This window comes from Mycetomoellerius zeteki, unplaced genomic scaffold (genome assembly GCF_001594055.1).
Source record: "Mycetomoellerius zeteki isolate Tzet28-1 unplaced genomic scaffold, Tzet1.0 scaffold93, whole genome shotgun sequence".
NCBI classification, from domain to species: Eukaryota; Metazoa; Arthropoda; class Insecta; order Hymenoptera; family Formicidae; genus Mycetomoellerius; species Mycetomoellerius zeteki.
In genome coordinates this window covers 790,124-818,070 of record NW_017257968.1, presented here as the reverse complement: position 1 = coordinate 818,070, position 27,947 = coordinate 790,124, and the positions used below count along the sequence as shown (strand labels likewise).

Below are 27,947 nucleotides of genomic sequence, written 5' to 3'. Positions count from 1 at the left end.
TCTTTAAGTAAAGTTACCTATAGATGTTACGTTTATAATACAACACGATGCAACACTAGTAGAGATCTATCGCATCAATTCATATCAAGTAAAGCTTTTAAGTCGGCGAAATCACAACACTTGCTCCTTTTCATACCATTAGTTAATTGTCAAACAGTCATTTTAACTATGATATAATTATTGAAATAGTTAAAGCAACTGTTTGAAATTATTATAACTTGAAATACGGACAATAAGGAAATAATACATATTACATATTACTGTGATTTTTTTAAAGTCTTCATATTTTTGTTTTTGTTGAACCGAAAGTGTCGCGTGCGCGACTAGCGCTACCAAAAATAGTGCCATTTTCATTCATGAAGATGAACGTTATCTACTCATTCTACCTATGATTGATTATCTCACTTACTGTATCTGATAAATAACAAACGATTGTATAAGGCCAATTTTATCGCTTGCAATAAAATTATCTTGACATTGGCTTGAATGCAAGGCGTACACCTCAGACTATGCCAGGTCAATATCAGATCACCGTATCCTGATAAGCGGGCGGTCCACTGAGGACGAACTGTCGCTGGCTTTGTCTGACAACATCAGTGCGATTAGGCACCTGTGGTGTCGCTCTAACGCCGTGATAATTGCTATAGCTAGACCTAGCGCTGGCTGGCCGATTGCTGTACAACTCCTCCATGTCCTCGCCGTTCAGACTTTGCGTGCTGGTTTGCTGAAACGTAGGATTGCTTTGACCTTGCCACTGCATTGGGTTCAGCTCGCCAGGCGACGACTGCCAGTTGTCGGTGAGATTGCGGGTGGAGCTGGTGGTCGGATGCTGATGGTCCCAACCAGCGGGCGGGCTCTGATCGGCCGGGAAGCTAGGCGAAGCGTTCGAATAGTTGTTGGAGGAGTCTTGGGTGACTGGCGACCACAGAACCGGCGATGATACTGCTATGTTCACCGCCTCCGACTGCCAGTTTCGATCGGCGTTCCGTTCACGGTCCCAGCCAACTGCGATCCTGTCGTAGTTGAGCGTACCTTGCGATAGTGAGCTGACATTCTGGTTCGTCAAGTTACCGATGCAGGGTGTGACCGTGTTTGCGTACAGGCTCTCCTGATGGTCCATGATGCGGTTCACCGGGTTCTTGCGGCGCGATTGACGTACTGAGCTGCGCCGTGTGTTGGAACGTCGCGTGCTATCCCGCGAGATCACGGAACGTCGCTTCACCCGGCGCGGCGTCATCGGTTTCGGTGATACACTGTCATCCTGCACCGGTGGTTCGGGTTGCGAATATTCGATGCTATATAGCGGTCGTGGCTGCTTCTTCTTTCGTTTAGTTCGTACTGTCAAGGAAACAGACAGAGAAAGAGGCAATCAGATTCTACGATCAATCCAACTCTTTTTTTGTCTGACCACTCATAATGATCAAATGATTGATGATCACTGATCAAAAAGAAAAATGGAATTTATCATTTTGTTAAAACAATTCATAACGATCTCATTATTTCATAACTAAACCGTATTATTCTATTTTCTTTTTATTGCAGTTAATTGTATTTGCATTCTAAAACTGTAGTCCTTATATCCATATCTTTCCATTAAATAATTGTATTGATAATAATTAATTTTCTTTAATCAAAATGATTTCCCTGCAAAAATAGTAATTACTTTAAAATATATCTCAACAATTTTTAAAAGATGCTAAATATTTAGAACCAAAAATATAATAACAACTAAGAAATGTAGAAAAAATGAAAAAAAAGTATCCCAAAAACCGCACAGTAGGAAATTGTTAGAAAAGGAAAAGAAAGAAGAGTGAAGGGTTAATAAATAAAAAAGCAAGCGAGTAGCGACGTTGCATATTTATTGTTCCCAATTAACTGCGCCAAAGTAAATAACGTGATACAGTGGTTAAATACAAAACTGATTATATGACGTACTTAAAAAAAATATAAATATTCTGTAACAAACTTGAAAGATGCTCAATAGAGACTGTACTTGATTAGAAATATTAAATCTGAAGTGACAAAAAAACTTTGCGTCGTACTCAACGTTTCTCTTTATTTGAATCTTTTTTAGAATCTAAATAAAAAGGGACATTAATATTTCATATTTAATAAATAAATAGTCATCCAAATAGACAATAGTAATATTCCTTATCTAATAAATAAATGTTATTATCTAATTTCTTTATGTAAGTTCTACGCAAACAAAAATAAGTATATACAATATTACACATATAAATAACATAATTTTTATCTCTATTATTATGCTCTATAAATAAAATATTATGTATTTCAAATCAAAGATAAAGTATTACATATAACGCATTCGTTATATTCGATAAAATAAAGTATCTAATTTATGTAAATATATGTATAATGATCTGTTTTTCGTAGAATTTAAGCTGCTTTAAGATATACCTATTTTTCACTTAGCAGTCTTTTTTTATGATCGGCATTTAGCTACATACTACTTTTTACGTCAAAAGCTAATCCGCTAAAAATGTATTTTTCGTGATATCACTTCAGATTTCTTATTAAATTATAATATAACGCAAAAAATCAGTCATTCACATGTGAAACGTCACAAAACAGATAAGATTCTTTTATAACTATACTGCCAAAAAGAATATCTGAAATTTTATACGTAAAGAAATCTCAATTAAGTCCATACATAACAGAGAAATCTATACACTTAGATACTTTCTATGAAAACGAGTACAAAGGCTTTCAGGTAATAAAAATACTTGACTCTACTAAATTGAAAATACAAAAAAAGAAGAAACCACACCTATTACATGCACTACTAAACAAAGGGAAATCGTAACATGCCGCTTCCCCGTTTAAGTTTCTTTAAATATTTTAATAAAATAAAAAAACTCTTCATAGCACTGGGTCAATGACCTACAACTGAGCTGTAAAATAAACTAATTAAATGCAGTCTAATCGTTTCAGAGTACCAGCTTAAAACCCCTATTCATTCATGTGCACACGTAGCGTACGACAGAGTTCTGTATAATAGAAATGTATTAATTTAATCTCGACTTAAGGAGAATCTAGAAATATAATATTATAATAAAACATAATAGCTTCCGTCAACTGTCAAGCGTTTTCTTGCATAAATTTAAAAAACCTGATAAAGCGATAGGTATTTCACGTCTAGGTACGTTCCAGTCACGCTATGTTTTGCCAATATTTTTCTCTACGTAGTGTGCATTAAAGTCTTCCAATGCATACAATTTTCGAGATATCGCTAATCAAACTCGTACATTTATAAAACGATAAATATTTCGCGTGATCTTAACACAGTTTCTATACATATCACAGTAAATATACCAAGACGTATCAATTTATGCGTAGAGCACGAGCAGTATGTGTAAGTGAATCATGTACAAGATGATTCACACTTAACTCCTCTTAACTCCACTCTTCTTAACTGTTTCTGTACAAATAAATGTATCTAAATTAGTAACTTCTTTTCTAGCTTCTCACGCTCTCCATTAATCTTATTAGCATTAAGATGATGATTGAAGATAGTATTAGTCCAAAATTAATCCTGTCTTGCACCAATACAGCACATTGATATTAATCTTAACTTAATTATTTATTTGTATGTATTAAGTGATGAAGATAACGAAGAATAATTATTTCGAATCATCCCACATATAGATATGCAACATTTATGAATTAGTAGGTAAGTCACACTGCGTTAATTGCTCGTACGAACGAACAAACGCTATTGAACACACAGTTCGACATTAGTCGATTATTTCGATGCAAAATACGAAGAACACCATCAATAAATATTAGTAACACGTTATGTAACGACACACAACTCGTAATTTAGATCGATGAAAATTGCCAAAGGAGAAGGCATCTAAGGGCTATAGTTACACTAATTGTTCTGTCTATTTGGCAAGTATAGGAATTATAATATTACACGTACCGCATGAATGGACACCATACGCGGTAGTATAGAAGTTTGTGTAAACTAACTTTCGTTACTCTTCTCGCTATAAGAGAGCAGAAGACAAGAACTTGTGCGGGCGATTTCTATCTGCCAATCGTACTTAAAGAAAGTGTCATCAATTTTAACACAAGTACTTTAAACAATCGTGTATAAAAGCGGAAGATCCCGTTTCAGAAGTTACTCGCGTACAGGGACAATGGTCGACTGTCTCGTTTCGACTGAGATGACCTGTCGTGTTCGCTCGGTGCTTGATCAACGGCCAATCTCGGATCGGAGTAAAACGATCTCAGTGGTTGATCGCGTACATGATCGACGAAGACGCGGGGTTTGACGGGATTCCTGGTTTGCTTCGCCGCGACTTGGCGGCACTTGATACGCGCGACCGGACTGTATCTCGACGAATGCAAATAGTATAGCCTGTTTTTCTGAAATCTCAGCTTAGCGGCGCTGTCCAACGAATCATATTCGTCGTATACGGGCGAGACGGGTCGCTGCAAATGGTCCACCGGGTTCAAGTAATCAATCGAGTAATCTACGTTCTGAAAATCGCGGCTGGATGAACGACTGCTGTTACTACGGACCGTGTCGTTCTTGAAACCGACGACGTTGCTTTTGCCGCGCGCGGTACCACCGCCTAACAGCTTCTCGCCGCTACGTTTTGGAAAGCTCGACTCGCGATAGGCAGATTGGTGAGAGCTAGCTGTGCTGGTTGGGTAATTATTTTGAGCGGAATTTTTGAGGGAGTAGGCAGGTGGTGGAAGAGCCGAGTAGCTAACGTACATAGGATGCAACGGTGTGTGGCCTGCCAACCCAAAGTCATCACCTCCAACAAAGTCAACTGAAATATCATCCAAGAATCCATCACATTAGATGAAATCCGCTGACGACGAATCGGAAATAAGCAATGCATTAACGAATTCATCGAAGAAGCGAATACGTGACAAATAACGCCAGAGATGTCATTATGTTACAGCCAAACTTTTTTCCCTAACATTTCATGAAGAACAAATGTCCTATCTTGAAATCTTTGGTTGTAATATTTGGTTCTATTACATGGCATAGTCTGCTTAATTTTGCTGTGCCTTTATAATTGTATTTGCAATATTCTTGGCTAAAAAAAATTATACCGTATTGTATTAAGAAACAACACCATTCCGTTCATGCGAAGATAAAGAAACGCTATTTGAATAATATCATATGGCAATAATAATAATAATAATAATAATAGATACAAATTACCAAAGATTACTGATACAAATTACTCAAGATGCAAAAAGTTTTACATCGCTACATATACAGGGTGTTTTCAAATTCACACCCGCGAAGTACAAGTGCATAAAGTTTCACGTCTTGTACTTCACGAGCGCGAATTTGAAAACACCCTGTATATTTAAACTTAATTTACATTCTATAGCTTTATGATTATACTATAAAAAATTATTTACTCGTGCCAAAGGATAGACAAATATGTATGGCGTGCAATTGATGAACATGATTAAGCGGACTTACCAAAATGGAGGATCAAATCCACCAATGAAATCAACTGTAACCGACAACCCTCTTTTCAAGCAATAATAAATAATCGCGTGTACTTATATGTACGTAATTAGGAATTATTAAAGATTATCTAATTTCTTATTATTTAAAGTTTAAAAAATGTATTCCTATCAGCGGTGATAAATTCCTGGAGTTTTATGCAAATTTAAAGTGTACATTACTGTGCAATTAGGAATATATGTATATTCGAAATATAATATGACAAAGTATGTCTAAAATAATAAAAATCTAGCGTTTATATAAGACTAACACAACTTTTACGTTCTTCAAAATGTACTAAATTTACATTTAAAAAATAGATAATTAATAATCTCATGATAATCAATAATCTGTACTCTTTATAATTATGTAACTATTGCTGGAATATTTAAATTAACAATAATCATAAAAACAAATTGTAAAAAATTATAAATAAAAAAGTATCATGGCTTGTCACTTTTAATTTCTTTAAATACATATAGAATGGTATTCAGTTCCCAAACATTTTCTTATCAAATATACTGTTCTAATAATAACCTCTCTCCAATTGCTTATCATAAACCACAAGCCAGTAAAGTGTAAAAATCATTAATTCTTATTTTAAGTATTATACGTATCTTTTAAAATATTACAACTGAAATATATCCAATGTCACTAAAATCTTGAACATAAAACTTTCAAGTATACTTGACTACATTCTGATATACGAAAGAAGTTTCAAAAGTAAAATAATACTTTCTGTCGTACAATCACAATTCAACTTATATTGGTAAATCTTAATTCTTGTAAACAAAAAATTCAAACATAAATTAAAAGAACGTATTTTTCTTTTGAAATTTTCTTTGTAATTTAGGACAGAAATTATGAATCATTTAAACTTAATATACATATATATGCGATACTAAATATACTCACAGCTATCATCTTCCTCAAGGAACACTTTACTGAGACAAATTCCGCCAACAATTGCCATAAACTGAAATGTGTAAAATAGATGAACTCTGGAACTATATAATGTATATAATATAATGTATAACAATATAATAATAAAATCTACACAGTCATTATGATAATGTATTATGATAATGTATAGTAATTAACTCTTTACTTACACCTAGAATACATTGCGTCGCAGCATGTAAAATTTCTATCACTTCGTAATCCAGCACGCAGTCTGTTACATTAGTAGGTCGTGCAGGTCGAAAAAGCTCTGGTTCGGTCACATCGTAAACAGCTTTGCAACCTGGTCCATTTATATACCACCATGAAAAGCTACCAGTACCAAGATTAAGAATATCGCTATTCTGAAAAATAATGTTAAAATATTATATCCATTATGTACACAATAATTCACGTTGTATTTATACATAAGTCTACTTACTTTGTCCAGTATCCCTACATTGAGATAAAAGCATATGATAAATATGTTCCATCCTAACCATAATGTATTCCATATACAATACTAAAACAAGAATCATAGTTATTTTAATAGAAATAAATAACTCATTCAATTAATAATTAGTAAAAATATATAGAAAAAACACGTCTTTGTATGTTTTGATTAAACTGTTTTTTGTTAAATTTTTACATAATAGAATTTAAATTATTCTTATTGAAATATTTATAAATATCTTTTGAGATAAAAGCATATGATAAATATGTTCCATCCTAACCATAATGTATTCCATATACAATACTAAAACAAGAATCATAGTTATTTTAATAGAAATAAATAACTCATTCAATTAATAATTAGTAAAAATATATAGAAAAAACACGTCTTTGTATGTTTTGATTAAACTGTTTTTTGTTAAATTTTTACATAATAGAATATAAATTATTCTTATTGAAATATTTATAAAGATCTTTTTTATACTATATATAAAAATAATTACTTACCGATATGATATATTTAGGTCTATATTGAAAGGCCCCGAAGAATCCTAGAATTACGAAGATAATGTTGAAAAAGTTGACCAGTATCGGAGCCCACATAAATCCCAAAAAGTCGAAAACTTGACGTTCTATAGTGGTAATCTGAAAGCAAGAATAAAATAGATTACATCATAACATAAAAGCATCCAACAAAAGCGTGAAGTAATACGCGACAACATTTCAATTTCTGTTAATTCCTTTTGTGAGCGTTCTTAAACTATGGCAATTGCCCTACGTTCTATATACTTAGTTAATTAGTCATTCTGAGTCATAGCATTTAAAGGCGCTACACAGTTACACGAAAGATTGTTTCAAAACTCTTAATTTACTAAACTTCTTTATGGACAGATTTATTTTAGAATATTGTTTTAATTAATAAAACTCAAAAATTGATATGGAGTCGACATTTTATAATATATTTTAAAATATAAGACATAATTCAAATGTCTCTGTTAATTAAAAAATTAGATATAAAAAGTATAAATATACGATATTAAAATTTATTTATTAAACTTAATAAATTTATTTTCTATATATTTTTAATTTATTAATTTATATATATATCAAATTTTAAATTTTAAAATCGTTACATGAATATATTATAATTTGATATTATAACATTCCCCAACAGAGAAAGTCTTCTAACATTCCAAAGAAGAAATTTAAACGTTCATTATTCTTTATTACAATTACTTTCTTACACTTTTGACACAAAAAACAAGTCACTCGTAGCATGGTAGAATACATTAAAAAATGCAATTAAGTGCAATTGATCCAATATTATCAGAGCTACGACTATCAAATGATATAATGAAATCGCAATATAAAAATCCCTTTTAGGGAAATTCTTCGAGATAAACCGCGTGACCCAGGTCGATACGATAAAACAATATCTGTGAATCGATAAGAAAAATGTGGTAACGGCTCTTCTTCGGTTCTCCTAATGGACGCTGTTTAAGTGCGCGTCGCTCATCACAGAATAACGTGACTAATGCATCATATCACAATCGAGGAATCCGAAAGAAAAAAAAAGACATGTGACTCGATCTGTACAGATAAAGTCATGCACAAATACGTATATAGGAACAATTTATAGCCAGACGTTACGATCGAATCGAAAGTTGGCGTACACATCCGGATTAATATGCACTCACTAGTTGCAGGCTGCATATTGTCAGTAGAAAATGCCTTCTGCTGCAAATTCCCATGTCATTTGGCCGCGCTCCGCTCAACGAGCGATCTCGCACGGTACGATCGGAGCAAATAACGACGGCACTCGCTCGCACTGCATCACTACTGCGGCACGTTACGATGCACCATCGCCATCTTTTGCTTTTCCCCTGTTTGTTGCTCGACTGAAACACTTGTTCTACCCTCCCTACCGCGCGGTATCACTGTGTGTGAACCTACGACCGCAGCAAGTGGCATGCACCGTGCGCTCGTAGCTAGGCGTAGCCAGGCAACCGGAGCACGCTCGTTTTGTCACGGTTGGTGAACGACTGCCACCACCGCGGCACGTGTAAGAAATTTACCTCCCCTCCCTCGACATCGTGGCAGCTGGACGAAATAACGTGTTGCTTTGTCGAGGCCGAGCTATGCATCTCTATTCGATTCTATTCGATTAGAGATAATATAAATATGCAACGCTCTTAAGAAGAAAAAAAAGACATGGATTTAGGTGCAGAGAATTAAAATTTTAATCCAGTAATGCGAAAATTTGTATTAAAAAAAGTAAAAAGTAAAAGTTATAAATTTGTAAGTGTAGGTCGAAATCGTGCTGTATGTATCGATAGTGCTGCGATAATGTTATGAGCAGGTCTGCCAAACTATAAATACGAATTTTCCCGCCATCGAGAAAGGAGTGTGTCTAAAGTAGAATTAATGATATGAACCGGACATGATTGACCCAAATACCTAAATATCCATTCACTAAAATGTTCTTGCACTCACCAAGTAATATTCGAATACTCAAACACTTGTTTTATTACAGGAAAGTGAATATTCAAGTACAATTTGGTATTCATTAAGAAATAATTGATTCGAAATATCATTCAAGCATTATTAATTTTATAAACCGTCTTTATACATAAATACTTCAATATAGAAATTTATTAATTGTAATTAAATATCTAAATTTTTTTAAGAAAAAAGAGCAAAAAATAACTCTTGCTATAATTGACAATATAATTAATTAAATTTAATTTTTTATATACTATTTATTATTCTTGCCACTCACACACAAACTTAAAATATATTTAGTTATAAAATTTATTTAAAACTGTATTTTTTAAATCTATTTGTTTTCAATATTTTTTTATATTTTGTTTTCTTCATTCTTTCTCGTTCGATCAAAACGATTAAAATTATTCGTTTGGGTGCTAAAAGTTTACGGAAATATTTAAGAAAACTGAACGAACAACTATATTCGATAATCGATAATCATAAATTGTTACGTTCAAGCTACGAAATGTCCAAAACATGTGTACACATCGTATTTAATTTATAATTTACTCCAAAAGAATTTACATAATTATTACTTATTATAACACAATGTAGAAATTGTTATAATGCGAAAATTCACGAATAATTAATAATCGTTATTTATGAGGCCGCCTTATCTTTGAAGCCAAATTAAGCTTCTAACATTCTAACGTCAAGATTATCAAAACTACTAAAAATTCTTTGTCTTCCGTGCTTCTCGTGGTTTTACTTCTGCACACGTATCTTCAAAAACGGTAGCAACATATTTAAAATTATTAAAAGATTATAAAAAGATTATTTGCTTAGCATTAGATAATAGAAAAATTATTATAAAAGCATAGTAATTATTCTTGTAATTACATGTAGAAGATAGATTTCTGATAACCTTTATTTATATTTTATCGAAAGGGAACTTGTTTCTCGATTTTATGCGTATTATGTAATTTTAATTAAAGACACCATGAATCTCTCTTATTTTCCCGAAAAAAAAGATTGTATATAGAGAGTAATTATAAAATGGATCATAAAGGTCATTTTCAGAAGATTGCGATCACCGCACATTACTCGAGAATGAAAAAAGACAGAATCTCAAAGAAGCAAAACATTTCTTTGATCGAGGAGATTCCAAAATTGGCAAATTTTCGAAAGCTCAGACAAGCAAACGTGATTCTGCATGGCAAATCTGCTGGGTTTCCAGCACAAAAATTTCAAAGCGAACTACAAAGTGTATTTGCAGAAAGTGTAAAAGTAGACGATTTCAAGCATTTAAAAAAGGTAACTGGTCAAGTAACATGAGTATTTAACAATAAACGTAGCTATTTGATTCTGAAATTTATTTTTATTACAAAAATATTCATATTTTTAAAAATCTGATTATTGCGTATTTAATGTTAAATTTGTGATTAATAATATGTATGCTTTGGATTCCTCGAAGATACGGCTCTATTAAGGTGTAACGAGGGCACGTTTCGCGTGCGGAAGATATATGGAGATGGCAATTGCATGTTTAGAGCGATCAGCTATATTTTGTGGCGAAACGAGGAAGAGCATCAATCGCTCCGAGCTATGGTCAGTTACTGTAATTTAACTGTAAATATTGTAACTAGATAAACATGAAATTCGCTACATGTGAAATATCACAAATATTATTGATTGATTGCAACGAAGTTAAAAATAGAATCGTTTCGTGACGGCAGACAAAGGTTAATTAGTTAAAACGCGTGGATATACCATATATTGCTACCATATAAATATTATTTTTTATGATGTCAACTTGATAGTAACACAGGCGGTAATTGATATATGACGACATATATAACAGCTATGAATCATTTGATAGGTTGTGCAGTACATTAAGGACAATTGGCGCGAGTACGGTCCGTTCGTGATTGCTGAATGGAACATTTCGGATTGCCAAGAGTACTACGATTATATGAGCCTAGTGGGCACATTTGCCAGCGAACTGGAATGTACGGTAGCCACAAAACTTCATCGCATGAATCTTTCGATTTATCGCGAACTTCCCGGCAGATACGAGCTTAAATTGGTCTTCCATAACCGCGTGAACATCAACTATGAAACCGCGAGACTCCTATTCACCGGATGTTCCGAAAACGGTCATTACGATGTTTTGTTATCCGATTCAATGTCAAGCTTTTTTATGGGCCAATAAGTTAAACTTTGTGGCAATTAGTAAAAATGATTAAAGTTAAAATAATTTTTAACAAGATCAAATAAACAATAAAATTACAATATGTATATACACAAAAAATTACTTTACCAATTTTGTTTAACTATGACATATTTTGCGCTTTGTAAAAGGTGTTGTATAATTTATGAGAAATATAAAAAATATACAAAGAAGTATGTAATAAATGTATACTAAATTTATTAAAATTATGAAGTAATTTTAAATTTGCGAACATAAAATTTAATAATACTTTATAAGAGAGACAAATTTAAACAAATATAGTATACAGTACTTTTGATATAATTAAATATTTTATATATTTGATGAGATGGATAAAAAAGAGGTAAAGACAAATATTTTTTGAATTTTTATTAACAGAAAATCTATTTTCTTAAAAACTACGAAGATCGTCTTTAAGCAATATAATAATGTACTAAAATATTGTAATATATGACGATTTATAATTCTAATTTGACTCCGTGTGAATATTTGGAATGATTCTTCCCTTCACATAATTCGTGGGAAGTACTGCTCCCTGCACAAATTTCAAACAACTTTTAAAGGTTTTTACTGTCTACCTCGAGGAAATTCGCTAACAGAAAACGCGAATTCCCACACTCGTGTTGGTGGCCGACTGGAATGCTTCATGCTTCATGAGCAAGAACAGGATTTAAAAGGAATAATCGCATCCCTGCGTGTGAAGCCATTGTGAGACCGTCGTTATTGCGCTATAGATCACACAACTGAAATACAAGATCGCAAAAAGTCAATTAAAAATGATGTATACTGTATCAAGAATTTAATTGCCACAAAATCAAACCTGCATGATTTAATGTGAATTGTGCAAAAATGTTGAGATGTTAGCAAAGTGAAAACAAACGTACATATACAATAAATAATAAAATAAAAAATTATATAAAAGAATATTGTATAACAGTTTACATAATTGTGTTTAAAATAAAACTTTTTTCATTTTTTATTGCATCTATGTCTGTAATATGATTAAAAATTTATTGCTTCTTCAAATTTCTTCAAATTTAATTTTGACTTGAAATATTCAAATATTTATGTTATATAATGTTTAAAATAATACCTTATAAATCGATCTTGACAATAACTGATTTTTAATAAGCTCAATCTTTTTACCTTATTTGATATATCATTTTTGAGCACCAATTAATGCTAATGCTGCACTGTCCTCTTCTGACTGCCTGCACAATCTCCTTAGCCATTCTTTTCATTTCTTGTTCTTCTCGTCTTGTCGAGCTGTAAAATAAGTTAGTGTTTTCAAATTAGTTATTAGAGGAACAATGAGGAAATTTCTTTATTCTCTTTTTCTTCTTTTTATAAAAGCTTACCTGTGTGCTGTTGTAGGTGAAATCGCGAGGAAGGTGAGATGGCTATTACGATTGCTCAATTCCTGACCCAAACTTTCCATGAGACCTACATGTAAATAAATCACGCGTTATTAACCGACATGACATTTATTGTTTACCGCACGCGATTTGACGAATGGTTTTTATGATTGACTATACTCACCGGCGATCGCCGCCCTCGAGCTCAAATATACATCCTGGGTGGATGTAATTGGCGTAATTCCGACAATGTGCGCTCTATCGCGTTGTAGCATAGATGGCAAAAACGCTAACACCGTCTGCAATAAGAAAAAAAAGAAGAAGAAAAACTGTAGATCACAGTTTATAATAAATGAAGTCAAAGATATATGGAATGTAGTTGATGGTATGTGATCGTAGCCGAAGGCAGACTGAATATACATACATATATTCAAAACGAATTATAATGAAAAATATGCCAAAATGAGATCGAAAACTGAAAGTAACTAATTAGATGGATTAAAGAAAAAAAACGGATTTGCGGATTACAAGACAAAAAGGATAGTTAAAAACTTACAAGCAGATATTAAAAGTTGAAAAAAGCGCAATAATAAATGATAATGATATATACAGGGTGTATCTGAAGTAACGTATACTAATCATACAGTGCTATTCCTAATAAAATAAATCTGAGTCGAAAAGTCCTCTATCATTCTATAATTTTCGTAATATTTAATAAAATATTAAATAATTATTAACAAATAATTATTAAATATGGTTGAATATTGGTTTCAATAATTTTTTACTCAATTACTATCAACTTTACAGAAAAACTGCAAGAACAAAAATTGTTTATTTTCTTCTCATAGAACTCTAAGAATTTTTTCAGAATTTTTTATCAATTTTTTAGTACTGCATTTTCTTATCTTTACCAAAAAAAATCATTGAGAACCTACTAATTCAGCGATTTTTAATAACTAATATCTTGTTAACTATTGTGAAAATTGTAAAACAGTAGAAGACTTTTCGATTCAATTTTTTATTAGGAATAGCACTGTACGATTAATGTACGTTATTTCAGAAACATCCTGTATAAAAAGATGTATGCATGAATGTCTTATGACATGACAAGATTGCTTCAAGGACACAACTATTAACTGACGCTCACCCAATAATGGCTCATGAGAGTAGTATTGACTGTATCGAAAATATCTTGATAAGACTGCCCGGCACAGGTCACTAGGACGTCGATGCCACCGACCTCATCCTCGACCTTCTTGGCGATCTCACGTATGGCATTACGATCCAGCAGATTACATTCGTATGCTGCCATTGTGGGCCCTACATTCTCCTGTTCTTTTTCCCTATGGTTAGGCCCGATTCCCTTCACTTTATTGCACTGTGATTTTAACCTGGTAGTTATCTCCTTTACGGATCTAAAATCGTTATCCATGCAGATCACAGAACATCCACCCCTCGCGAATTCCTCGGCGAGAGACTCGCCGAGGGTCGACGAGACACCAGCAATCTGTTACAGGAAACATTTGTCCATTAAGAAAGAATTATTCTACATTTTCAAGGGGAGGGCTCCGTTTGCCTACAAAACGATTGCCTACAGTTTCATTTGCACACAGCAATGTTGCACACACGACAATATTGCACACAACGTATTGCTTTTTTTCATCGTGCACTCGATACAAGTGTAACTGGCTAATAACGTCGTGTGTGCAATGTGCTGTGTGCAATATTGTCCTGTGTGCATTACGCTGTGTGGAATATTGTCCTGTGTGCAATAGTACACTCTGTACAATATTGTCGTGTGTGCAATGTGCTGTGTGCAATATTGTCCTGTGTGCAATACGCTGTGTGCAATATTGTCCTGTGTGCAATACGCTGTGTGCAATATTGCTGTGTACAAACGAAGATTTAAAATTAGTGAATAGAAAAGTGTACATACTAAAACTACATCACCGCTCAAATCCCTTGGTGGCTTTGGCAGAAGAGACTTTATAATATTAAGAATGACTAAGAAACTAGAGATGACAGTGCCAATTAGAAATTCGAAGCTAAGATAAAACAAAAAATTAATCGAAAAGCCTGTTCTTGAATTTGTAGTCACTGATTCGTCTTTAACTCGTAGCATCATCCACTGCAAAATAATATAGATTAACAAATAAGAATTAAGATCCGACCATGAAAATGTACAACATACATACGTTTGAGAGCGCCAATAATCGGTCAAAATTAGATGTTATGAATATAATATTAATATATTCTTAATTTTTAAATTTTCATTATCTCAGATGTGACTGTGCGCCGAAACATTCGGACATTCCTATATATGAAAATAATCCCTCCTAAATTAATTTGGTAAAGAATTGCGAAAAATATTACCTCAGCCAAGTCTAACTTTGATCGATTATTGGCGCTCTCAAACGTAATATAGATTAATTATTTTATTATAATATTCAATTTTGATAAAACTTGTTTAAAATTTAAGTACTATAACTACGAACTGTAAATTAATTAATAATTAATTGAGTCATTTGTTACGCTTTTATTTATTAACTTATTTATTAGATTTTAAAATGTATACATAATTATTATTATATAATCATTATTATTAATTTTTATAAATAATGCAATTATAATTTGTAATATAAAATGTCACAATAATATTCATTAATCTTCAGTACACACGATTGGGTCATTCATGTCTTGCATTTCTTTTCTTTGAAATACTAGAAGCATCTAGCTAAATTATAGTCTCTAAATTAGTATATCCTTTTTTTTATGTTCAATTTAATTATTTCTTAATTTTTTTTCTGTACTGCATTCATAAACATGTATAAAAAGTTAAAAAAAAATCACTATTGCTCGTAATTAGGAGGTATGACAAATTATACTTGCACTCTGTCGAAATCAATGCACTTTCATATGAGAAAGCACCAACTCGGTTATGAGCAAGTAGTTATGTAACGTGCAAAGTTCTGTATGCCTACCATATGACGTGTAATGAAGAATGTAACACTTTATAGACAAGCAAGCATCCTAAAAGATTTACGATCCTCGCATCGAGATGTGAAAGCAAACTAATTCTACAGAAATAAATCATGTATGCCAGAGACTGTTGCAGAGATTCTCTACGAGTTGAAATATGCTCTAAATAGGTCACATTATTTTGGCCTCTACACCAGTTTTAATATATTGCATAATTAAAAAATTTTAATTGTATTTAATTAAATTATCGTTTTAGATTTGTATATTTTATTAAAACTTAAAATTTACTGCTATATGATAATAAAGTTTATTACTCGTGATTTAATTTATAATTGTTGCATTTTATTAAAGAAAATATGCAGTTGATCGAGTAACTCCGGAAATTAATTTGCATTACTTAATGCTTAAGCAGTGAAATATACGTGTCTGCTTCTATTTTTGCACTTTACACTATATCATGATGAAAACATACTAAATTCAGTTGCAAAATGTCACAAAACTGCTAAAGAGATCTTGTTAATATTATATAACAGATTAGTATTATATAAGGTAATATTAACGTTTTTACACTGTGCAAAGCAGAAAATAAAACAGTTACAAATTGCGTGAGTCAAACTGAAATAGAACGCGTTTAAGAAACGTTAGACTTATATTATAAGTATCTACTCAAAACTTGTTATATGTTTTAACTACAGTTTTGAAAAAAATATTCTTTTTTTTAGTATTTTATAAAAAATATAACCTTAATTATAATATAAATAAAACAAAATTATGTAAATATTTTTTTAAAAAAACTATTAATTCTATCTTAAAGGAATAAAATAATAGTTTAAAATGTAATTCTTTTTGTGTGTAACTAAATTATTTTATAACTATATACGATTTTATTATATTTTATAGCTACGATTACAGTGTAGACAGAAAAACTTTAAGAAAGATAATCAAATTTGTACAGAAATTTTCAAAAGTTATGTAAAGAATTCTAAAAAAACTTTCACCAAGAATAGTGTACAAGAATTCTATAGAATTAGTTTCTTTCTGACTCGATAAGTGAAACATATTATACGAATGCTTATAATACTGTCTACATATCTATTAAAAAGAAGAAAGTGCTGTGGTGTTTAATAAGTTTAACAAACCATAAAGTTGCCATGTTTTTTTTCTGTTTAAATAACATAAAACTTTGGTTGAGTCGTATTTCGACACGATCTTGACATCAGAAAAACAAACAATATCACTTTTGAAATGTTTAGCTTCACGTTCAGCCTAAAATCACGAGTCAGCATAAAAACAATTTCGTAATGCAGCAGAGAAAGCCGTGTACTCATATAGAATACATAATTCAATACAATGTAATTTCAGTATTAAGACTGTATCCTCACGCAAGTGGAGGTTAATTTTCAGTATACTAGGAACTTTGATGAAATAATTAGTACAATGCAAATTAGAATATAAAGATATAAAGTAATAAAAAAATTAAAATATAAAGTACTCGAATTAAGGTTTAACACCTGTAAACATCAATGTACTTGTCATATATAGTGCGCTTCTCAAACGCAGTATTACATATATAAGCTCAAATAGTTTATTGTGGAAAAATATGAAAATATGAGGAAACGTTTTGCGAGACACAATAATAGAGGGTACGTAAATGCGCTGCATATGTTAACCAAATGCAACATTATAAATCTGGTGCGGTGTTTATAGAGCGAACACTATTTTTCCTATTACGTAACAAATATTCTCTTTGGGTGCACCACTTTCCATCAAGTAAGAGTAAGCAAAATCCAGCAGTGCATTTACCGCAATCAGATATCTGTTATATAATGCTATATATAAAAAAAATTAAAAGCTATCATTCGAGATATAAGCTTGTAACTCGCTCTGAATTGATATTTCATGGGAAATGATAAATATTAATACAATGAACTTTTTGTTTGTCATAATTAATAACACCGTAATAAAAACTGTATTAATAGCGATAATGATAAAGTCAACTAATAATTATTAATGTGAAATAACGATAATCGTCACCACAAAGCACTCATAAAAAGTTGAGATAAAAGTATAGATGAGATGTTAAGACTTAATTGTTCTTAAAGGCACTGTAATTACGATATTATCATTTTACTGATTAAAGCTGAGTCAGAGGAAATTTAAATTTTTTCACGTTCTGCATACAGATTGACAGGCGATCATATCTCATAATGCACTCGAGTAATTGTGCAGACCAGGGCTGCATTTATCTTCAAAGTTTTTCTATTTATAAACAAAAAGTATAGTTTAATTAATCATTTTAAATTACTTTAAAATAAAGAAAACATGTATTTTTCTTTAATCTACTATCTGTGGTTTCCAATATTATAATATTAATTTTAATAATTATAATATTAATAATAATTATAATATATTAATCATAAACTTTATCAAGTTTCTAATCAAATTTTCAATTTTGAATTTCTAATCAAACTTTCCAAAACAAACTATTACATTTTCTTATGTAATATCTCGGCATAGACGTGAATCTCTAAAGATTTTTTGTACCCTTAAGACAATAGCTCAAAATAAAGATTAATTATCTATTGCGTAACTTTTTATATTTATTCTTTTACGAATAACATGTGGTTTTTGTATTTTTAGTAAATCAGAAAACATTAATTGAATATCATCAAATATTGCATCATATTTAAAAGAAATCTAGGACAAAGACTAGCAGTAAAAACAGTTAATCATAAATCCATTTCAATAACACAAAGAAATGCAGTGGTAACTAATGAATACTTCGTATTGGATCAATTGATTGCACATGATAGATTGACAAATTACGACTTACATCATTATGTATTATTTCGTTCTCATCGCACTCTTATAATTTGCAGGAATTATATTTTTATTTTGAATGGCTATTCTGCAATTAGAATACCATATCTGTACCAAATCGATAATATGATACAGAAACATTCTAAATAATAGCGTATATTTTTTATGACCAGTTTGTTTACGTCATCACGTTCCTGACACGTTACACATTAGAGATCACATGTTATTCGTAAAAGGCACTTGAACTTTTGTTGCCATTAGTTTGAAGTACACATAGATATATATCGTAAAACAGGATTAGTCACTGCTGTAAGTTTGATACAGTTGTATGTATTTATAATGTAAAAATAGATATCATTAATTAATTTTGTTAAAAATATTTATATATATTTTTATTCTTTAAAAACTATTCAAATAATCTATTATTCAATAAAATCTACAGATAATCCGTAACATGTTTTTATTTGCTTTGAACGGTTTTTTACTCGTTTAATCTTGTAATATATATATATATATATATATGTCAAGACAAATAGGAGAGATGGATTAATAAACTTGATGTATCTATTTGTAAAATTCTTTTATGAATAAATTTTTCAATTATTCTGGAATATCTGAATGTTCTAATTAATTGTAAATAAAATATATAATATATATGATCTCTTTTACATGTATATGTTATATAAATATATATATTTTAGAGCTAGACAAATAAATCGTATTCCCTAAATTCAACAATGTTGAGCGGATATTCATCTTCTATGCATAAAATTTTAATTCAAATATATATATACATATTAATTATAGAAACACTTAAACATTTCAAAGTTTTAAATATTATATCAAATTTCTTGATATAATATAGTACAAAATTGTACTATCAAAAATAATGAAAAATTAATGAAAAAATTCATGAAAAAAATGATATTGTATTAACGGTATTAATCTAATTGAAAGTAATCTTATTAATTCAATAACAATACTAACAAATAACATTTTATTAAAACTTGAGCATAATCTATTTCATTAATATTATTATTGAATTAACAAGATTATTTTCAAACCGTTGTTAACTGATATTAATAAAACATTAATTTTTCTGTGTGTAGATAAAATAAAAATACAAAACACTTTAAAGTTTCTATTTTTGACATAAGTCAATTTTAGAATAAATTTTAGAACGTAAATTTTATTATGAATGCAAATTGTCTCTTCGCATACCTATTTTAATAGATTATCCAAATTTACACTATATATAATATAAGTCCGCATATAGCACAGTGCAGCGGTCTTATAGTCGCACGGAAGGAATAGAGCGAGAAACGTTACCGCGAGGGACGCGTAGATCACTGGATCACATTGGATCTCCAAGTCACTCGACAGTTTTGTGAACAGTGGGGAACGTAAAGAAACAATTCCGTGAATGTAACGACGTCAGCGGTCAGTCCGCTCGAATCGCTTGAACTTGACTGAACAACGCAACGGTACAACGTGCTGAGAATAGTCAGGGTATAAGACCCAACCAAGGTCGTCTGCATCGTCATTTACTTCTTCCTTTCCTTCTTTGCTCGATTTTCTAACATCATTCTCTTTATGTGAATAGCGCTGAAAGCACATCATCAATCGTCCACGTATAATATAACTTTCAATTTCAATATTAATAATGTACATCTGGATTTTCCTAATGAAAATATTCTTGATTTAATGAAAAAAGAAATTCTATTATTGATTTTTAATTACAATTATCCATAAGTTTTTAATATTATTCTCAACCAAATGATAATGTTGATAAAATTTTACGTAAATTGTTTACGTAAATTCATCTACGATATAAAAATTTATTATAGATTTTATAATATTTTATCATTCCTATTTAGCAATAAAATATTATAAAGTCTTTAATTTTATTAGCATTATATAGGCAAAAAATTAAATTTATTATGCAAAAGAAAAATAGATAAATTTATTATGCAAAAATCTTTAAACGCTAAAAAGTTTTGAAAGACTTATATACAATGAAAGAAAAGATTGGCTGCTGCAGCAATTTAGATAGTAAAATATTGCACAGGATTTTTAATTGTTACAGCAGCCAATTTTTGGTTGCGTTAGCGGCTAACAGCAACCATTGGCTGCTGCAGCAATTAAAAATGTCATACCATATTCACGATCTTTTCTTTCAGTGTACATATACGAGCTGATGACAGAAAGGTTTCAACACTTTTCTTTCGATGGGTTTTGGAATGCAGCTTGCTTAGTGAATGTTTAGTTCTTACTTACAGATCTAACCATTTATGTTCAACCGCCCTAATTCCGATCCATCGGAAAAAAAGTGTTGCAACCTTTCTGCGATCAGCTGTACAAGAAAGACATGAATTTGTTTGAGGGAAATTTTTTAATGTCATGTCTTGTAACGCAACACACTATTTCGTAACGTTTTATTTTAAATGTTACATTTAATTTATTAAACGTTTTAATTTATATAGGCACAATCTATAAAAAACATAGAAATTACAATGATTACACGTATTATTAATGTACAAAAATACAGAAAAGGTTTCTATAGAATTCTATATTTAGTAATTAGATTGATTTCTTTTTTTAATAGAGAGCAGAGTTCTTTTACAATCGTGAATAGCTTGTTGTTTCTTATATTGTAATGCAAATTCATGCAGTTACCAACATGATTCTATTTAGTAATGATTTAATTAGATTGTGCAAAGATCTCTTATAAAAATTACACAATTTACATTATTGATTATATATAGGGACATAAAGAAAAATGAGATAAATTTATGCCATTTTTGCATAATTTATAATATCAATATGTTTTTTAACATTTATAATCAATAAAATAAAATTATGCTCATTGCTTGAAGTGTAATAGGAAAATAATAAAGACACTCTTGGCTTTTTAAGCCGGTTTCATCCACTATTCAAAATTAAGGCTATTCTTGAATCACACATTCTAATTGTAAGAATACCTTTTATGCTTTTTATTCTCTACAAAATTTAAAAAATGCATTCAATATTTAATACATGTAAATGTGCATTGACACTCTCTTATTAGAATATTTATACTCTTTTTCTAATTTTTATGAATAAAAATATAATATGTTATTTTTATTACATATAATACATTATTATAACGTATTATCAACTGAGCAATTTTTTATTTTACATAAAAAGCTGTTTTATTCGTTGAATAGTATCATTACTACCTTTGTTTACTGCTTATCCATGACCTCGTCTAATGAGAAGTTATTCCGAGAAATCGTCTGTAATATATATATTTATACAAAATGTAAAAAAGTTGTACAAATATTAGTTTCCACTTGTACACAAATTGTCATATATCACTTGAGATCGCATGTTCAAAGTATTTAAATGCATATAGAGATAGATAAAAATATTAATCCGTGATCCAAGAATTCAATCAATTATCAAATCGTAAATAAATAAAAACTTTGCATATATGTACATACACGCATTCGGGTATAAGTTAAGGACATGTGAACATCGAGTAAATTATGTTGCAAGAAGTAATAACGCGGAAGTAAAGAAGGTGCACTCAAACAATATTATTTTTACAAGACAGGTACAGTTTGTGTTATAAATCGAAAGATGTAATATTTCATGTACTGACCGAAGCTAACACACTTAGTTACGTAATCGAATAGGCTGACAATAACAGCGTGATTATGATTGCACACTTGATATATTTTACTTTCTAAAAGAACATTGTACTTTTCCTTCCGATATAGTTCAGGTCAATCACTGGTCCTCTTATTAGATATTGTAGTAATATGTTTACATCAACACATCGTGGAAAAGTAAAATTAAAATTATATCTTCAGCTTTCAAATATTACAAATCTTACACATAATTAAAATTGTACATGTATTATATGTAAATTATGTACAGACCTATAATTTCTTTACAAAAAAAGAAAAAGACAAGTACTAGTAACATAAATCATAATTTTGCATCAAAAGTAATTATTTGCATTAAAAATAAGATTTTAAAAAAGCGTCAAGTGTTGCAATTTTTTTTATTTTACGACGTTCTTAAAAGTAAACAAATTTCGCATTTAATATCAAATTGTCAAATTAATCGTTAATAATAAATGCAAGTAAAATGTATAGAAACGTATGTTTATTAATCTAATAATACATTATTATATATTAAAGGTAAACTAAATTTTATCTATTGTGTAAGATTCATATCTAATAAAAAAATATAGCACCTTTGTATAATCCCTAAGCTTTTATCAATCTAGTTTCGCATTCATTGCTTCTTTTTCTTTCTGTTTTTGATCGACATCCGCTAAAAAGTCTAATATCAAACGCATTACGCTCTCTGGAACAATCCTGAAGAAGATAAATATAAACGTTTCATCATGCAACATAATCATCAGGAGTAAACGTTTATAAATTATATATAAAGTAATACAAATTTAAATGTTAAATAGATGTGACAAGCAGATAATAACTGCGCGACTTTTGATCCAGTATGTACCTGTTGATTGCATTTAAAGAAAAAAGACATCGCGGTATTGAATATTCTGTATAGTTTCTTCGAATTGCTTTAATTATTTCACGGGCGGCATATTCTGGTGTTACAACGCCGAAGATATAAGGAAACCTGCAATTCATTCTGGATTAAAATTCATTTTTAATCTATTAATATTTTAATCTATGAATATAAAACAAGTATTTTTCATCATGCACTGTAATACGTAAAAAAGTATGTCATATAATATTATACGGACAAGAAAACTTATACCTTTATACTATTCTTATTATTAACTCATATTTAAAGTTTGATTTTGTATCTAATTAAATTTGATTTGAAAAATGTATAAGTTTCTTTTTACTACGAGAAAAGAGAGGCGTAATAAAATTTTCTAACAATAAGTAATACATCAAGATGTTTTAAATTCATATAACCTTAACCATTTCCTTTTCAATATAATGTTAAATATATAAAAACTAGAAATCGCGTCGGAGATAGTGAATCATAGATGCAGTAATTTTTTTCTAATCTCATTATTACTTCATGGATCAGACCGTTCCACTTACTGGGCGCTAATTACATTCCATGCAATTACGCTATGTTGCAGTGGATAAAGACGACTCGTTTCGTAAATACAATGTTCGCGTGCGAATTACCGCGACCAGGCCGGAAGATGTCTGCGCGGAAACGCTGTTTCATCATAGATATCGTCGATGTATACTTGTTAAAAAAATACTTGTTTAATTGATAGCATGATGAGTACAATCCCATGATGAGTGAGATATAATTACATTAAGTGTATATTAAATTTGTATGTTTTTTTTTTGCTATAATGTCTTACAAAACCTAGCGTCTATTATTAATTCAATCTAAGTGTTTTCTGCACCTGTATTTGGGATCTTTCGCTAACCCTGTATCAATATAAAACGGATATATCGTTGTAAAATGAATATTAGGTTTCTTTTCATCTAGTCGTACTTCCTCGTAAAGAGCATCCATAAGGCCTACGAATTAAACTTATTAAAATTCTATTACAAATAAATAAAATTTTGATAAATACCTCTCACAGCAAATTTTGATGAGCAATATGCCACCTTCTGCGACACTCCATAAATGCCACACATACTACTTATCGCTACTATGTGACCGCTTCCTTTCATTAACATCATAGGCAAAAATGCTTCTATTGTCTATTTAAAATTAAAAAATTATTAGCTTTATAAATTATTTTACACCTCGATAAAATTGTTCCTTAATTAATTTAAAAAAAAGACTTAATGAATTCCTGATTAAAAAATGCTAATAAAAATGTCACATAACTTAATTAAACTTGAAGAGTGTGAGTGCATTGTTATTATTAAGCGAAACTCATATAAAATAACTTTGAAATTATCCATATTTAAAATATCTAATAAATATTCAATAATTAAATTAATACAATTTATAGAATATAATTTAATAGCATAAGCGCATACCCAAAAATTCGAAAGTACGTTAACGTTAAATGTCTTTTCTACGTCGTCCGGATCAAAATTTAGATACGGCTTATGATATAATACAGCCGCATTGTTAATGAGCATTGTCACATCCGGCACACCGACTTTTCTCATTAATCTCACTGTCTCGCGTACTTCCAGTCTTTTCGAAACATCGACCACGAAACCGTAAACCTAAAAATAGTTATATGCATATCTTCTAATAACATTTGATTGTATCTCTTCCAAAAAATTGTATTAAAAATAAAAAACAAAATGCAATTTAAATGAAAATTAAATATATACTTACTTCTCCGCCATTTTTCGACACTTCTCTCATTGTCGATCGATTATTATCAATATCGTTATCCCAACAAACAATTATACAACCCATCGAAGATAATTGTATCGCTAATTCGCGGCCAAGTCCATGGCCGGCTCCAGTGATCTAATTTCAATGCAAATAAAATAATTTTAAAAAGATGTACGTATTATAAATTTTAAAGATTTAAAATCATTGCAACTTTTTCCTTCAATTTGATAAAAAGCAAAACAAGTTTACAAGAACGGTTTCTCCTATTAAACGTTTCATGGAACGCGGTACAATCATTCTGAAAGTTGCCATTATCATCGCCAGACTTATCTTTGCCGACAAGAGAGAAAGATCCAGAAATAGTCGATGCAATTTAATGTCTTTGAAAATACGTTCGAGAATCTTCATCTTGGAATAGAAGAATTATATATATATATCATAAAAACATCATATATACCTAAATATGTCAAATTTGTTAATAAATAAAAAGAGATAAAATTCATTAATCATCATTATAATCGTCTCATTAATTAAAATTTCACATTTAATTGCGCGTTAAAAAAAAAGGAATTTCTTCATAGTAATAAAATTACTTTAATCACAATGATTGTGACTTTTTGGAGAACATTTAAAAATGTGTTACGAATAAAATCTAAAAATATATTACGAATTTAAAAATTCCTAAATAAAAATAGTAAAAATGAATGGAAAAATCCGTTGTTAAATCTCACAAACCATGATTTTGTGACGTAAGTTTCAGTAGACCGTAATGTTCGCCGATCACTTTCCTTCCTACTGCGAAACAGCGTTGGTGGGGTGACCACCAGTTTATTTAAAAATCCTGAAAGTTGTTATGAATATACGTAATTTTAAGAACACTGTGTCAGCAGATTAATGACAGTTTCGTCACCATGACATCCATGATGGACATTCCACCATGATATCGATACATATGAGGACTTATAATATATATCGCAGATCGACTCGGAATTTATTCATATTAGTAAATTTATTACTCCTTTTTTCAAATTGTAAAAAAAAAAATAAAATCCAGAAAAATAAAAAGTGATTTATCCATCCTACTTTTTTTAAAGGGTTACATCACTTTGGACAAAAATGTTTATTTTCTACATAACATTTACTTAAAAAGCACGTAGGGGTTTTTAGAAATATGCGTTTTCGTGAAAATGATGAACATTTGAAAAAAAAAAAACAATCATTTATGACCCAAAAATTTTGCACAAAAATGTTGATAACAATAATAGTTTATAATTAATCGTAAAATCGCTGCGAACTTGTAGAATTCTACAATTTTCATTCGATTCACTTGAAACTTTCTGAGAATATTCTTTTGCTATTTCTTTTGCTAATTATCTAAAGAAGTACGCAGCGGATACTCAGATTCTGTGACTTTAGAGCTCCATATCTATCGACCCGTTAATTTTCTGTGGATATAACCAAGAAGAAATTAATTCAGAATTATCAAAATTACACGTATTTCAAAAAATTTTATATGTTGAGTCGTTTTTTATACAATCGTACGTATACCTTATTTCATCTCTTTTATAAAAACAATTTGATACTACTTCATAAAAATAGACTTTTCGTATTTATTAAGTCAAGAGGTTTACATTCACGAAAAAAAGAAACAGAATAATTATAAAGACACATTATCAACCCCAGTAAACGAGAATGGATTAAAATGAATTGAAATTTTTTCTATCCGAATGCGTATTTTAAATAGCGAATACTTTTTGGATGAATATTTTAATTGGATTCAATTGAATTCAATTAGATTCAACTGGATACAATTGGATTGAAAAACTGCATTTCCTATTCAAAATTTTGAATTGAACAGTATTCACAATGCACAGAAAAAGTTGATATTATTTTTAGATTGAAAGACATAGAAATATGCTCCATACAATTCCTATAAATGAATAAAAATGCATTCAGGATTGAAAAACATTCATTTTAACATTCATGAATCCATATTTTTGAAAATCTGAATCCATTTCAATCCATTTCAATCCATTCTCGTTTGCTAGGACGTGAATAATATGGTTTTCGTAATTCATTGCGTTATAAATACTAAAATTATGTGACTCTGGATCGAGAGAATGTGCGGCGTCCTCGCGACATACAAACTTCAGCCGACTTATTCCTAGTGAGATTGACTCTTCGTAGACTCTCACTCTTATGACTCGTTGGTGGCTGTAAAACAAGATTTAAAAAATCACATTTATATCAAAGCTAAGACAATAAAATAAAATTGACTATATTTTTTCTCATTGTACACTAAGAAAAAATATAGTGAAAAAATATATTGATAAAAAATATATTGATAGTGCACTAGTGCACCAATTAACAGTCATAAATGTCTCTTCTGGAAGAGGTTATGTCAATCAGTCATAAGACCGGGCGGGATAGTCGCGACGCGAGGGAGTCGCGCGACGGGACTCGCGGCTTCGAGAGGAACGGGCGAGATTGCTCACGTCTTACATTCTCGATTATGAGATTCGGTCTTTGCATCGGGTCATCGAATATCACACGCGATGTTCGGCGATCGGCAAAAATTTCGTCTAGCAGTATTGTAAATTTACAATATTGCTGGACGAAGCTCTTGCCGATCGCTTCGTACGACATGTTCATCGCCATTTACATACATGAAGTTATAGAAAGTTATCATATTCTACCTATAAGTTTGAGGTTACTTGTATAAAAACCGGATAGCAAATGTAAGGCATTCGATACCACAAATATCTAATATAACAGGCGGATTCAGACTTTCTATAACTTCATGTAATATAAGGTGTACACTGAAAAAAAGATTGGCTGCTGTAGCAAATTAGATGGTAAAATATGGCATAGCATTTTTAATTGG

At 30.6% G+C, this 27,947-nt stretch overlaps 4 protein-coding genes across 11 annotated transcripts; 1 reads left to right on the top strand and 3 right to left on the bottom strand.

Annotated features, from left to right (window-relative positions):
- Positions 1 to 285: 285 nt before the first annotated feature.
- On the bottom strand, positions 286 to 8,964 carry NKAIN (Sodium/potassium-transporting ATPase subunit beta-1-interacting protein). 2 transcript variants are annotated; one of them, XM_018460327.1, is made up of 7 exons: positions 8,593 to 8,964; positions 7,403 to 7,540; positions 6,885 to 6,965; positions 6,616 to 6,807; positions 6,419 to 6,479; positions 4,149 to 4,805; positions 286 to 1,338 (listed from the first exon to the last, which is right to left on the bottom strand). In XM_018460327.1, exons 1-7 carry the CDS (start codon positions 8,644 to 8,646, stop codon positions 524 to 526), a joined length of 1,998 nt encoding a protein of 665 aa, XP_018315829.1. In that variant the 5' UTR covers positions 8,647 to 8,964; the 3' UTR covers positions 286 to 523. The 2 variants fall into 2 exon arrangements, with proteins under 2 accessions (XP_018315829.1, XP_018315830.1); XM_018460328.1 differs by lacking the exon at positions 4,149 to 4,805.
- A 1,124-nt stretch (positions 8,965 to 10,088) lies between these two features.
- Positions 10,089 to 11,653, top strand: LOC108730503 (uncharacterized). 3 transcript variants are annotated; one of them, XM_018460236.1, is made up of 4 exons: positions 10,089 to 10,173; positions 10,463 to 10,693; positions 10,854 to 10,987; positions 11,259 to 11,653. In XM_018460236.1, the coding sequence occupies exons 3-4, from the start codon at positions 10,922 to 10,924 to the stop codon at positions 11,589 to 11,591; spliced, it is 399 nt and encodes a 132-aa protein (XP_018315738.1). In that variant the 5' UTR covers positions 10,089 to 10,173; positions 10,463 to 10,693; positions 10,854 to 10,921; the 3' UTR covers positions 11,592 to 11,653. The 3 variants fall into 3 exon arrangements, with proteins under 3 accessions (XP_018315738.1, XP_018315737.1, XP_018315736.1); XM_018460235.1 differs by having other exon boundaries at positions 10,460 to 10,693; XM_018460234.1 differs by having other exon boundaries at positions 10,448 to 10,693.
- A 414-nt stretch (positions 11,654 to 12,067) lies between these two features.
- On the bottom strand, positions 12,068 to 20,227 carry LOC108730549 (short-chain dehydrogenase/reductase family 16C member 6). Of its 5 annotated transcripts, none has more exons than XM_018460320.1 (7): positions 20,093 to 20,227; positions 14,901 to 15,092; positions 14,112 to 14,471; positions 13,149 to 13,263; positions 12,965 to 13,052; positions 12,756 to 12,875; positions 12,068 to 12,352 (listed from the first exon to the last, which is right to left on the bottom strand). In XM_018460320.1, exons 2-7 carry the CDS (start codon positions 15,087 to 15,089, stop codon positions 12,280 to 12,282), a joined length of 945 nt encoding a protein of 314 aa, XP_018315822.1. In that variant the 5' UTR covers positions 15,090 to 15,092; positions 20,093 to 20,227; the 3' UTR covers positions 12,068 to 12,279. The 5 variants fall into 5 exon arrangements, with proteins under 5 accessions (XP_018315822.1, XP_018315825.1, XP_018315826.1 ...); XM_018460323.1 differs by having other exon boundaries at positions 12,968 to 13,052; XM_018460324.1 differs by having other exon boundaries at positions 12,756 to 12,866; positions 12,968 to 13,052.
- Positions 20,228 to 23,009: 2,782 nt separating this feature from the next.
- On the bottom strand, positions 23,010 to 25,475 carry firl (firelighter). The gene is made up of 7 exons (XM_018460319.1): positions 25,313 to 25,475; positions 25,061 to 25,198; positions 24,751 to 24,945; positions 24,336 to 24,465; positions 24,162 to 24,279; positions 23,279 to 23,404; positions 23,010 to 23,130 (listed from the first exon to the last, which is right to left on the bottom strand). Exons 1-7 carry the CDS (start codon positions 25,469 to 25,471, stop codon positions 23,031 to 23,033), a joined length of 966 nt encoding a protein of 321 aa, XP_018315821.1. The 5' UTR covers positions 25,472 to 25,475; the 3' UTR covers positions 23,010 to 23,030.
- Positions 25,476 to 27,947: the final 2,472 nt, after the last annotated feature.